General features: G+C 36.8%; 1 protein-coding gene across 2 annotated transcripts in view; it reads left to right on the top strand.

The window, feature by feature from the left end:
• The first annotated feature begins 7,200 nt into the window (after window positions 1–7,200).
• Window positions 7,201–12,621, top strand: part of Fsip2 (fibrous sheath interacting protein 2) — a 77,096-nt gene continuing 71,675 nt past the window's right edge. The window contains exons 1-3 of one of the 2 annotated variants that reach the window (XM_070019540.1): window positions 7,201–7,397; window positions 7,648–7,773; window positions 11,863–12,024. In XM_070019540.1, the coding sequence (XP_069875641.1) occupies window positions 7,299–7,397; window positions 7,648–7,773; window positions 11,863–12,024 (387 nt within the window). In that variant the 5' untranslated portion in view covers window positions 7,201–7,298. The remainder of the gene's footprint in view (window positions 7,398–7,647; window positions 7,774–11,862; window positions 12,025–12,621) is intronic. The other variant, XM_070019550.1, reaches the window with a different exon arrangement.

Here is a 12,621-nt window from a genome sequence, read left to right as displayed (position 1 = left end):
TGAGGATGACATACACAGTATGAAAATCAGTTAATTTATTGCCTTAAAGGAAATATTTCTAATTATTTTATGAAGCAAAACCTAAAAGTTTTCTGCATGAAGAAAATGTAACAAAGGAGGAGGCAACAATGCTCAATAGGAAATGTACTCATTACTTTGCTCCTGAAACTGCAACCTCTCTGTACAGCATTTTTACAATAAAAAACATATAAAAAATAAAAAATAAGTATATGTACAAAACAAAAATATATATAAAGAAAAGTATGATTTTTAACTACAAAGACTGGAACTAGTACAACACTAATACACACAAAGGCTCATACCACAGGAGTGAGCTCCTGATCTCAGATAAGGTAAAAAACAGATAGAAAAGCTTTAGGAAGGAGAGAGACCAGTGGATGGGAACTTGTTTGGTTTAGTTGAATTGGTTTCCTGAGGAATGTCTCCAAAGGTTTTTTTTGTCTCACCTTCATTACCTTTGAATCTGAACAAAAGATAAAGCTTTTCTTAGACTGTTTGGTAATTAGGTAAATAAAAAATTAACAACTAAGAACCATAACTGATAAGCAACCTCCTGAAATAGCACTCTGGTCCCTCAATGTTAACATAAACAACCAGCTGCTGGAAGATGATAAGGATTTAGTAATATTTTTAATAGGCACTTGTTCTGAGCACTTACATGAGAGTATTTATAACACAACTACATGAATAAATGACAATTATTCCATGTTAACAAAAAGTAAATGTCCTTTTAATTCAATAGTATGAAGATTAGAAAAGTAAAAAAAAAAAGGTAACTAAAATTAGAGGCTCTTTATTTACAAGTATATAAATGAATATTTATTCTTTTTAAAGTGAGAACACTCATATCTTTGTGGCAAAGGTACATATGTGTTTATGTAAAAAAGAAAAGTGCCTCAGTACCAGTTTATATATTAAGTGGAATAGAACTAAAGTTATGTGCTTGGACAGTGAGCTATATGTTACTAAGGATCTATGAATTGATGGAAAATTGACAGAAGACCTGAGTTATAACTTCAAACCCTTAAAACTTTTTAGGATTTTGTACATTTTTGCTTGTTGAATAAAAGTGTTCAATTAAGTGATATTATATAGCAACTTCTATTCTGACACTTCCAAGAATTTTATGAAAATATACTCAAAGTTCACCACCTTGTTTTCTTTCATGAAATCATAATATACTGGGTTGGGAAGGGGCTCAGTGGTAGAGTGCTTGCCTTGCATGCATGAGGCTCTGGATTGGATTCCTCAGCACCACATAAGCAGAAAAAGCCGCAAGTGGTGCTGTGGCTCAAGTGATAGAGCACTAGCCTTGAGCTGAAGAGCTGAAGGACAGTGCCCAGGCTCAGAGTTCAGGTCCCACGACCAACCCAAAAAAAAGTCATAATATGCTGCATAACATATGCACTAAATAAGAGTATACAAATGACAGAATCGTAACTAAGGTAAATTTGTGTAAAGTAATATTCTCAACAGCTACAAAGTGTTGTTTTTTTTCTCTTTTATATTAATTTTTTTTAAAAAAACTATGAAGCCAGGCAGAATTTCTTAAACCTGTAATCTCAGCTCTTTATCAAGTTAAGATGGAGAGAATCACAGTTCCAGAAAACCTGGGCAAAAACTAGCAGAATATTAAGAATAAGCCAGAAGTGGTAGTATATGCTTGTAATCCCAGCTAAACAGGAGGCCGTAGATAGGAAGATTGTGTTCTACTGCCAATACTGGGAAAATGTTAAATCCTACCTGAAAAATAAATTTTAAAAAAAGTTAGGGTCAGTACACATTTGCCATAAGTAAGTTTAGATGAGAACGCACATCTACTCAAATCATCTGTAGAAAGTGGTTCTCATAGAAGTCAATTACATTGTAAAGAATTACTTGGTGTCATTTGGGGTAGGATTCAGTTGCTCCAAGGCTGTTGAACTGAAGACCTCAGTTCTTTCGTGGGAGGCCAAAAGCTTGCCCATATTTCCTGTCACAAGAGTCTGTCTACCTTTAGCTCACAATTTACACCAGCTTCATTTAGAACAAATGAACGTGAGAATGAAAAAAAGGGAACTATTGGAAGTGACACCCCCATAAGTTCTTTCATATCTGTTAGCTAGAAGCCCAACTCACTTATTACATGAGAGTATGAATAACAGAAGTCAAGAACATTAGGAGTCATTTCAGAGACTATCTACTTGACCCTCAGCTATAAACTAAAACTTGCTCACATTCTTGTAAATTAGTTACAATGATATATAAAATCACTATAGTAATTTTTATATTGCTTAAGCATAAGTGAGGTTGACATTTTTGAAAATATTTTGAAATATTTTGATATTTAATAATGAATTAAAGATAATTCATTAATAAAGCAAAATATTGCTTTTTCAATGTAACATTTTCTATTTTTCAAATTCATTTCCCCAAAATATATCTAATGTATAATTATAGTGGCAGACTGTGAGTGTACAGTTCACCAATAAGTACAAGGAAAAGAAACCCATCAAATGTCATAAAAGTTTAAATTTATTGTCTCAAGTGACTCTAACTCCAGCAAAATGATGCTAATAACAAAACTATGATTGAATATCTAAATAAGTCATGGCATTTGTTAGGTGTTCTAGGTGGACTCATTCAATAACTAAATGAGATAAGGATTATCATTATGATAATTTTGCACAGGAAGAACCTAAGTTTAAAAGATGAAATATAAAACATATTAGCCTGGGTGGTCTTCTTCCTGAATAAGTGCTGTTGCTACTATACTATGCATCCTGAATGCCTCTTCCACCAAGAGGTTTGTATCCACTTATGATCTCCTTTAAATTTCATGCTTAAAATGGAAACATGTTCATGTCCTACTAATTATTTTGTATTTCACTCGAGCTACAGTGTATCCTACATCTCAATTTGATTCTTGTGGAGTTGTGTATCTCTGTTTCATACCATTTATTTCCTTTTTAATAATTTTTAATTGAGATCAATTACATAAATTTCACAAATTTCACGGTTTGGGGGGATAGTGACACTTAGGTTAAGTCATACATTTATGGCTGATTTTGGAAATTCATGGCATTTACTCAGATTAAAAGAGTTATAGCCAGGTACCAATGGCTCACACCTGAAATCCTAACTACTCAGGAAGCCGAGATTAGAGGGTATGATTCAAAACCAGCCCTAGCAGGAAAGTCTGTAAGACTCCTATTGCCAATAAACCACTCAAAAACAAACAAACAAACAAAAAAACCCACAGAAGTGGCACTGTGGTTCAAGAGGTAGAGTGCTAGCCCCATGCAAAAGAAGCTCAAGAACAGGACCCAGGCCCTGAGTTCATGTACCAGGACTGGCACAAAGACCAAAACCAAGAATTGAGGGTTATAGATCCTCAATGAGACCCTGATCATTCACAGTGTTTTCAAGGATGGGTGCTGAGCTATGCTTTGATGGCCGCTTTGCAGGCTTGGGATGGACGCCAGAGCTCTGCACACATGGGACAAGGGCAGCTATGGGCGGCATTTCCAGCCTACAGCTAACTTATAATTCCTACTGTTCTCCCAGGGAGGAAGCCAGATGGTTCAAAGAACTACCGCTGCCTCCTGACAGTGGAGAGCACTCCCAAACACCAATGGTGTCTTAGCTAAAACAAATCCAATACATTACATACCATTTATTTCTTCAGCATTGTTTACTTTTAACATCAGAACCATGATTGAACCATTCTAAATAGAGTCCTAAAAACTTTTCAAAATTTGTCTTCTTTTGGGGGCTTAGTTCAGTTCTGAAAATCTATTGGATCCAGTAAGTTCTGTAAGTACAAATTATATTTGTAACTGTTGAGCGAATTATTATTACTGCAATGTAATAATAAGAGCCTTCTGAGTAGCTAGGATTCACAGGTGTGAGCCACTGGCACCCAGTCAAAGGAAATAATTCTTGATAAAACTTCTGAATTTCTAATGAAAATGTGACTTAAGAGATATAATTGTTATGACTGTCAGTATACCAACTATAAATAAGTGCTGTTGCTACTGTAGGTCATGCCATTTCTTAGGTATTCTAGCAACTTAAAAGGAACATTATAAAGAACTAGCAGAGATGTAGAGCAATGGTAGAGTACTTGCCCAGCACATGTCAGATCCTGGGTTCATTCACAAGTAGTGTAACTCAAAAATAAAACAAAGAAAAAGAGTTTTCCTATCTTATTCAAATTATATATCAGACTAGATGGAAACAAAACAATCGAATGAATCCTTAAATAAATACTAAATATAATTAATGACTAATAATAACTGGAATCAGAAAAGCCAGTGTCCAGAATGAATTCATGTAATACTAAATTCATCACTTTGAAGAGTATGACTTAAGTTGAAATGCATCTTCTAAACTGTTTTCTAGCTTCTAATGAAAAGAGATGGTTAATTCTGTAAATCAAATTGTCTGGGCCTTGATGTTGTTCTGGAGGTTTGTCTAAGGATATTTGTTAGATAATTATGACCTCTAAAGAGCAAGAAAATCCATTGAAGCACAGTTAAAGATAACAAGCAAATTTATTTACACTATTTACACCAGAAAGGTTGCCTGCGACTACCTTGTCCTAGGCTAGACACCCAGAACCAAGGGCAGCCTCGACCACCAAACCTCCAAGCCTCCAACAGGCAGCCTCCAACCTTTATTAGTTGGTCTGCAAACCACCAATTAGTCAGTCTACAAACCCCCAAACCTCAGACCTCCAAAGCTCCAAAGCACCAAAGGGGAAGGCTTTTCCCTTCCTCCTTCTCTGCAGGCCTCTCCACTCTCCAGGCCTGCCCTGCCCTGCTCTGCTCTGGGATGTACAGAGGTACAGGCCTCTCTAGAGGAAGGTCCCAAATGGCTCCTCAAGGAGGCCCCAAATGACCTCTGCAGGAGGTCCAAATGCCCTTCTGGGGAGATCCCAAATGATCTCCGGAGAAGACCCCCAAATGACCTCTCGGATGGCCTTTCAAGGAGGCTTGTCCTTCTCTCCACAGGTCTATCCTACTCTGCTCTGGCAGGCTTTCCCTTTCTGCTGTCCCTCACTCTTCTCTGTCTCTCTCTACTCCCCTAATTCAATGGGACTACTCTCCACCCTGCTCCCCTGCTCTCTACCCTACTCGCAGGCCTCAGAACTGCACCCCTCCCCACTGCAACAGCATTAATGGATTCATCTGCCTAACGGTTTCCAACTGCCATTCATGCTCTTTCCCCAAGCTGCCCATTGTCCAACCACTTCAGCTATCCATGTGGGGCTCAACGCCCCATCCCCTCCAGTAGCACACTCTGCCCCTTTAGGTAGCACGCCCATGGCCCATGGGGAGGTAGCCTTAGCCTCTCGATGCCCCGCCCCCTCCGGTGGCCTGGTCCTTGGAGTGGTGAGGCTTACCTCTAGATACCTGCCCCCTCTAGTGGGCTGGGCCACAGGGCCACGCTGATTATCAGGGCCCCCCTGGTTATTGCATCGATTAGTATTTAAATTATTACACTTCGAATAGATTGCCCTCCATAATATGAGTCACTCACATATTATCTCAGGTTTTAACTAGAACAAACAGGGAGCAATGCAATTCTGTGAGTTCAAACTACAATCCTTCCTTAGATCTACAGCCTGGTGGACAGAGACTTTGCAACCAACCATATTCTCTCACTCTCCTATTTCCTCTCCGTCTCCCTATTTTCTCTCCTTCTCCTCCTCAACACACACACACACACACACACAAATAGGAATAATAGGCAAATGCCAACAATTTGTACCTTCTTATAATTTAAAAATGACACATATATATGTACATATATACATACATATATATACATATATATGCATATATATATATATATATATATATATATATATATGGGATAGGAAGGTGGCTCAGTGGTAGAGTGGTTTCCTTTCATGCATGAGGCCCTAGTTTGGATTCCGCAGCACCACATAAGCAGAAAAAGCCCAAGATGGTGCTGTAGCTTAAGAGGTAGAGCACTAGCCTTGAACCTAAGAGCTGAGGGACAGTGCCTAGGCCCAGAGTTCAGGAACCACGACAGACCAAAAAAAAAAAAAAGGCATCTATTATATGTCATTATATTAAAAATGACAAATATGTAGAGAAATTGGTAGTAGAGTACATGAGGCAGAGTTTTGAGTTGAAGAGATGAAAAAAGGCTTATCTTGGTTGAAAAAAGAAAAGATTTTACTGGAGAAGTTTAACAAAGGTTTGATTGCCAAGTTGAGAAAAAGGAGAACAAAAGCCACAAAAGAAGAATCCTCAACACAAAAATGGAATAATGACAGAGTAAATATCACAGCCACTGGAGTCAATGTTTAACAGTGATTACCATTTTCCTAAATCTTTGAAATATTTTCATTTGGAAATAACTATTGAAATAGTTGTTTTAAAAGATGTTGGTCACAATATCGGACATTAGTAAAATTTTAATAAATGGCAAGTATTATTTCTAAAGGACACAGAAATAACAGTAAACAACTGAGAGATAAAGAACCCATGAGGCTAAATCCCAACTCCTGGTAGAGCCAGTAAAGTCTCTTGCCCTTCAATTCCAGGCAGTTCGGAAGTCCGTGTTCAGCACACTGCCAGTCTTGTGGCATTTCATTTAATCACTAGTGAAAAGAACTGGGAATTTCAGATTTTGAGTGGATGGTTGAGATGAGGATTCAGGGAAATAATAAAGTAGAACACACACACACACACACACACACACACACACACACACACAGCAAGAGAGATGAAGACAGCTAAAAGGAAAAGAGGAAGACGCAGAAGCTGTGAGAGACCGGAGGAGGAACGATATGGGGTGGATATGGGGTGCTCACAATGTCTATAGAACAAGAAAGCAAGCCTCTGTCCGAAAATAGATGTCTTAGATTCTTCCCGGATCTCTGCTCTCAGATTTTAGCCAGTTCTCACCAGTAAAGTTTATGTGCATTGGAATTGGGATTGTCTGATGGAAGATAGTTTCAGAAAGCAAACAAGTCTGGACTGTGAATCTCTTCGATTATACCTCTAGAGCTAATAGTCCCCAGTCAGCCCACAGGGAATGGAATCAGGTCCCCAAGTTCCAAAGGCCCTGGATGGAGACCACGACCCCGCCCCCTGGCCCCATGGCCTCCAACGTTTCCGGTAGGAACGCGGGGGTGAGGCCTCGGGGACAGTGGGTCCACTGGCCAGTACTGGTCCGGTCGGGACAGAGAAAGGACGGGGAAGGGAGTCTAGGGAAGGGTCAGGGCAGATTGGCGGTGAGGCTCAGGACACAAGCCAGCCATGGAACTGTACCTCAGCTCCTGCTCCAAGGCTGCCAATGTCGCCGCCAACAAAACAGCCACCAGCAACGTGGCCACGGACAGTCAGCAGTGTGGAGACGTGAGTGGTCATAGCCTGGCGTCGATGTTCTCGGTGGGGCCTGGTGGAGACCCCCACGCAGTGGGTCGCGTGGTTCTAACCGTCCAGCTAGGGAGTGGGTGGATCTAGGGGTGTCTTGTAGAGCGGGCCCTTCAAAACTCTGAATGATTCTTGGGTTTCTTTGGTTGGAGAGGGTGGAGAACGGGAGGAGATTAGCCTAAACTAAATGAACATTACCTAAAAGACAAAAATCACCAATTATATCTGACAGGGAGCCCACAAAACCCAGTTTCCCGGGGTGGGAGCAGCTCAGCTACTGGATCTGCCCCTTGGGGTCAAGCTACCTGTGATCCCAGGAAGTGATTCAATATATTTTACTACGAATATAAGTGAAAAGGTAAAAATATGTTTTAAAATTGTTTAACAGTAGTTTTCTTTACCCTTTTCTACTTGCTCTAAATTCAGAGACGTTAGTATCTAAAGGACATTACAGGAATCCAACATTCACAACAACAATAAAGTAATGAAAATAACAATAACAAAAACAACCAAACCAGGTCATACTGAAGATATTATTTAGAATGCAGATTAAGCAACTTCACTAGGGTTTAGACTAAATCTTGAGCCAGAAAATTTAGGTTCTCAAAGAGAAGTTTATATGAAAGCATGTAGACTTTTTAAAATAATAAAACTTCATGTCTATGTAGTGATTTTTAATTTACATAGAAATAAGATTGATTGAAAGGTGAAAAATTGTCAATGTTGACTGGCCTTTCATTAGTCTTTGCATTTTAACCAACAATAACAGGGACTAAATTCTCTATAAAGTATTTTTCTGTGGTTTATGGGGTATGTCTTTTTTCACGCAAAGTGAGGAAAGGTCAATTTGCCATTTTTCTGGCAACTCACTTTATTAGATGAAAACTCCAACCTCTGTTTCTAGAAGACCTCAGCATTAGCCCAGTCTTTGTTCCTAAAAGAGACTCATCTTCAGATTCCTATCTTCAATACCCACCTCTCCTCACCATGAAAATACTTATGTGTTTTTATGTACTTTATCCTCAAACCTGGAGAACTCCTTCTTCTCCCAGTGACTGAATCATGCATCAAGGGTCTTTGTAAACTATCACTGATCCCAATTACCCTCTCTTTGCTCAGAGGTCACATATTCTTGCCTTGAATGTTCTTCCCTAACAATTACATTGTAGATTACCATGTTTTTTTCCCTTAAACCCTTTCATCTTAAAAAAAATAGTTTTCAACATTGATCTTCTATCTCTAACTCTACTCTTTCACTGTCTATGATGTCGTTGGAAATAAGTAGGGTTCCTTGATATTTGACACTGGTCAGGTATCTTAGTCACTTGGGGCTCCTATAACAGAGCAATGTAGACTACATATCATAAAGCTAAGAAATTTACATATCACAGTTCTGGGAGCCAGAGGTCTGATATCAAAATACGACAAGGTTGGGTTCTGATTATGATTCTCTTGTGGCAGAAAGAGAACTAGTGAGCTCTCTGTGGTGTTTTTACAAGGTCATTTGTCTCATTTGTAAAGCATGACCTTCAAGACTTAATTACCACCCCCCCAAAGCTTCAACATCTGATGTCATTGGGAATTAAGAAAGTAATACATAGTGAAAGTGGAATGAGGACTGTTCAGTCTATAACATTTGGAAAAAAATTTCACATTAATAAAAAAACCCAGGCTATTCTACATGCTAATTAAAAATATGTCAAATGCATTCTTTTTAATCTCTCTCTATTCCTCCCTCCCTCTATTTTCCCTCTTAATAATTATTAAGTTACAGTTAGATAGGATTTTTTAAAGTTCTGGTGCTTCATTACACTGTAGAGTGAATATAATAATGAAACTTGAATGTTACCACTGTAATGAATGGTGCTTATTGAGAAAATACAAGTCTACTTTGATTTGAACATTGCATAATTTATATACATATTTAAATTTCATATATTCTAGAAACATGTATAAATAATAGCTCTAAGAAGCAATTACTTTAAATCATAGTAATTTTTTTCTATTCTTTTTCCAATGATTGAAATATAATGGTATTATTCCTTTATCTTTTGAATATGGTGCTTTGATTCTGATAGAAGGTAAAGGCGATAGGAGAATACTAGAATTGGCTTTATTGCTTAAATTATTTATCAGTCCCCTTTTTCTTTTTCAGTTTAAAAATAAACTGACCTCACAAAATTTGAGTCACATGTATACAAACTAAGTTTGCCAAAATGTGCATGACATACTACTGATATAGTGACACAAATCTATTTATTGTAAGCTGTATTTTTTGCAGTTTCTTGAACTATGCTCACAGCATTGCCCTTTTTGTTTCTGTAAAAATCAATTTTTCTATTACTTTTCAAATAATGGTCTATTATATACTTCCAAAATACATTTAACTATAATTACTTACTAGTCCTAAAGCCTGTCTTAGTGAGAAAACTTTTCCTGTAAAAATCGATTTGTCTGTTAATGTTCAAATAATTGTATATTATTACATACTTCCAAAATATATTTAACTATAATCAGTCAACAGACTTAAGGCTGACTTTGTGAGACTATTTTTTCTCTCAGTCTGATATCAAATCAATCAATATTTCTAATCATTTATATATTTTAAGAAAAACAAGTAACATAAATTGCTAATGGAAGGGTTATCCTGAATTTGTTCAACATACTTACTCTTCACAAATGAGTTGATCAGGCTTCAACTTAAGAAACATACCTATCGTAGATAAAAGTAAACATAAAAACAAAAGTTGACAAAATGTCACCATCCAAGTGAAACAGAATCAGTCCCTTCCTTGACTTACTATTATTGATTCTCTCCTTTCAGGAATATAAGTGGACATCTAATCTTGTCACACTGAGTTCAAGATTTTATGCTATAGATTTCCTTCACTTGTTTCCTCAGAGAAGTACTTATTAATCAGTTTTCTGATGAGCCGAATTGGAAAGGATTGGTGTTCAGTGTTGAGGTCAGAAACAACAAAGAAACTTGTGCTCAAAGCTAGTGCTCTACCACTTGAACCATAGCTCTATCTCCACTTCTGGCATTTGGATTTTCAATTGGAGAAAAGAGTCTCATGGACTTGCCCTGGCTGGCTTCAAACTGCCATCCTCAGTTCTCACCCTTCTGAGTAGCTAGGATCACAGGCATGAGTCGCTGGAACAGTTTTAAATATAAAGTGTAACTACACTATCATGTACCTCCTGTCTATTCGCTTTGCTACTAAACAAAGCAATCTATCTATGTTTGTAGGGTTCCATATAATCAGTCTCTTGAGTATCCATGCATTAGACTCTAGTTATATCCAAAGACAAATTAAACACAGAAATCATAAGCTTATGACTGTAGGGATGTTGGAATTGGTACAAGTCTTTCATGGAAGGGAAAATTCTATGTGTTTTTTTCCACCTCCCAAACAGATTCCTATTTATTTTCCCCCTGGTTCTTGATTTGTCATTGCTATGTGCTAAAACTTGTGTTGCTTTTGCAAAGCAAACTCAAAACAGAAGAAATGCAATATTAACACTAGAATAACTTATATACCTGCTTCCATCTTCTGCTTTTCCTTTAACAGGTACTCACATGCTACTTTTGAACAATTAACCAAGAACTTGTTTTGTAATGTTTTAACTCCTCAATGAGTTGAAAATTCCTATAAAGGAAAAAATAAAGAAACATTAACACAATTGTCTCTTCCTTCCTCTCTTGGTTAATTGTTATATGAGGTGATGTTTGGTCTTTATTCATTGAGGAAGGACTCATTTCTTGTGAGTAGGTTCTAAAGCTCGTTATTCATGTTCTGAAACTATATGATGCAAACATTGACTTTTCTTCTGATTGACATTAAATTTGTTTCATTAACTCAAGACTCAACCCCAAATTTTTAACATCTATTGGCATCAACTTTTACCCATATTGAAAGATTGCTGTTTTCCAATGAAGTATAACAATTACAATTAAAACTTTATCTTATAAATATGCTAACATATAAAATATAAATACATTATATAAATATAAATATGGTAATATACATAGTGTTGTATATATCTATGAATATATCTCTTTATATATATATATGTATACACGTACACATTATCTTTTAAATATGGTGTACTGACTTGGAAGAGTGAGGGCTTCAAAGGGACAATCCTTCCTTTGGCTTTATTCCTTTGAAATTAGATACCATTCCCTCTCTTTCCCTTCTATTTTCTTCAACTAAGGGTCAGAGGCTGAAGCAGTTGAGGTGAAGAGCTAACAGTGAGGCAGCCATTCATTGTAAGCTAAGAAAAGAAGAAAGGCAATTCTCATGTCCAAAGTTCTGTTGGTGGTTTATCACCCAGTTCAGTTTCCTCCTGCAATGGTTTGTTTTATACTCATTCCAATAGGTTATTTAAAAGTGAAATGTCATTTATTTTACTTTTGTAATACTGTAAAAATCTGTGTTTGCAGCTTTTTCGACCTTCCTATGATTTTAACCTGACTGATCCTTACTGTCGACTTTTGGAAACCCAGTACAAAAGTCTCCACGATCCACATTTAAGGGAGTATTATAAACGCAAAGATATCCTCAGGAGATTAAAGAAAGGTGGCTACATCACCAGCAATAATAAAGTAGGTTAAAAATTACAGTTATGTTATTTTTTAATCATTTATTATTTTCAATGTTTGGTGTTTGCTTCTACCTCAATATCATCTTTAAACATTTAGCTTGGTTATGAGATGATACTTAGAACCCTTCTACCAAATATTCAGGAATCAGAAAACAAGTGGAGCTATTTTTTTTGCCTTTATGTTCATTGTAAATATCAAAGGTTATGGGTAATTTGAGGGACAAAAGCTATACAAATTTTCCCAGCTGAATCACAGTACTGTGCCTAATTGCCCTCTACAATTTTATCCTATACACTTTATAGAACCCCGAGACAAAATAGAAAGTAAGAAAATTTAGCTTTTTTAAATTCTGCAAAAATATTATTTGGGACTAGAGAATACTTATATGTACAACAACAATCTGATTATAATTATTTGAAATTGTTATTTTAATAACTAATTGTGAATTCTAAATTTCTTACAATGTAAGTCACAATAATCAAGTCAGATTTTGGAGAGGAATTTTCTATGGAATAACAAATGTAAAAAGATACCATCCATGATACCATAGTAAATTGTTACTCTTGATAACAAAAGTATCATAAAGTTATACGTCAT

Source organism: Dipodomys merriami, unplaced genomic scaffold (assembly GCF_024711535.1).
Source record: "Dipodomys merriami isolate MVZ:Mamm:240054 unplaced genomic scaffold, mDipMer1.0.p SCAF_1, whole genome shotgun sequence".
NCBI lineage: Eukaryota > Metazoa > Chordata > Mammalia > Rodentia > Heteromyidae > Dipodomys > Dipodomys merriami.
The sequence above is the reverse complement of the archived record's forward strand: the minus strand, read 5'-3'. Positions and strand labels throughout refer to the sequence as shown.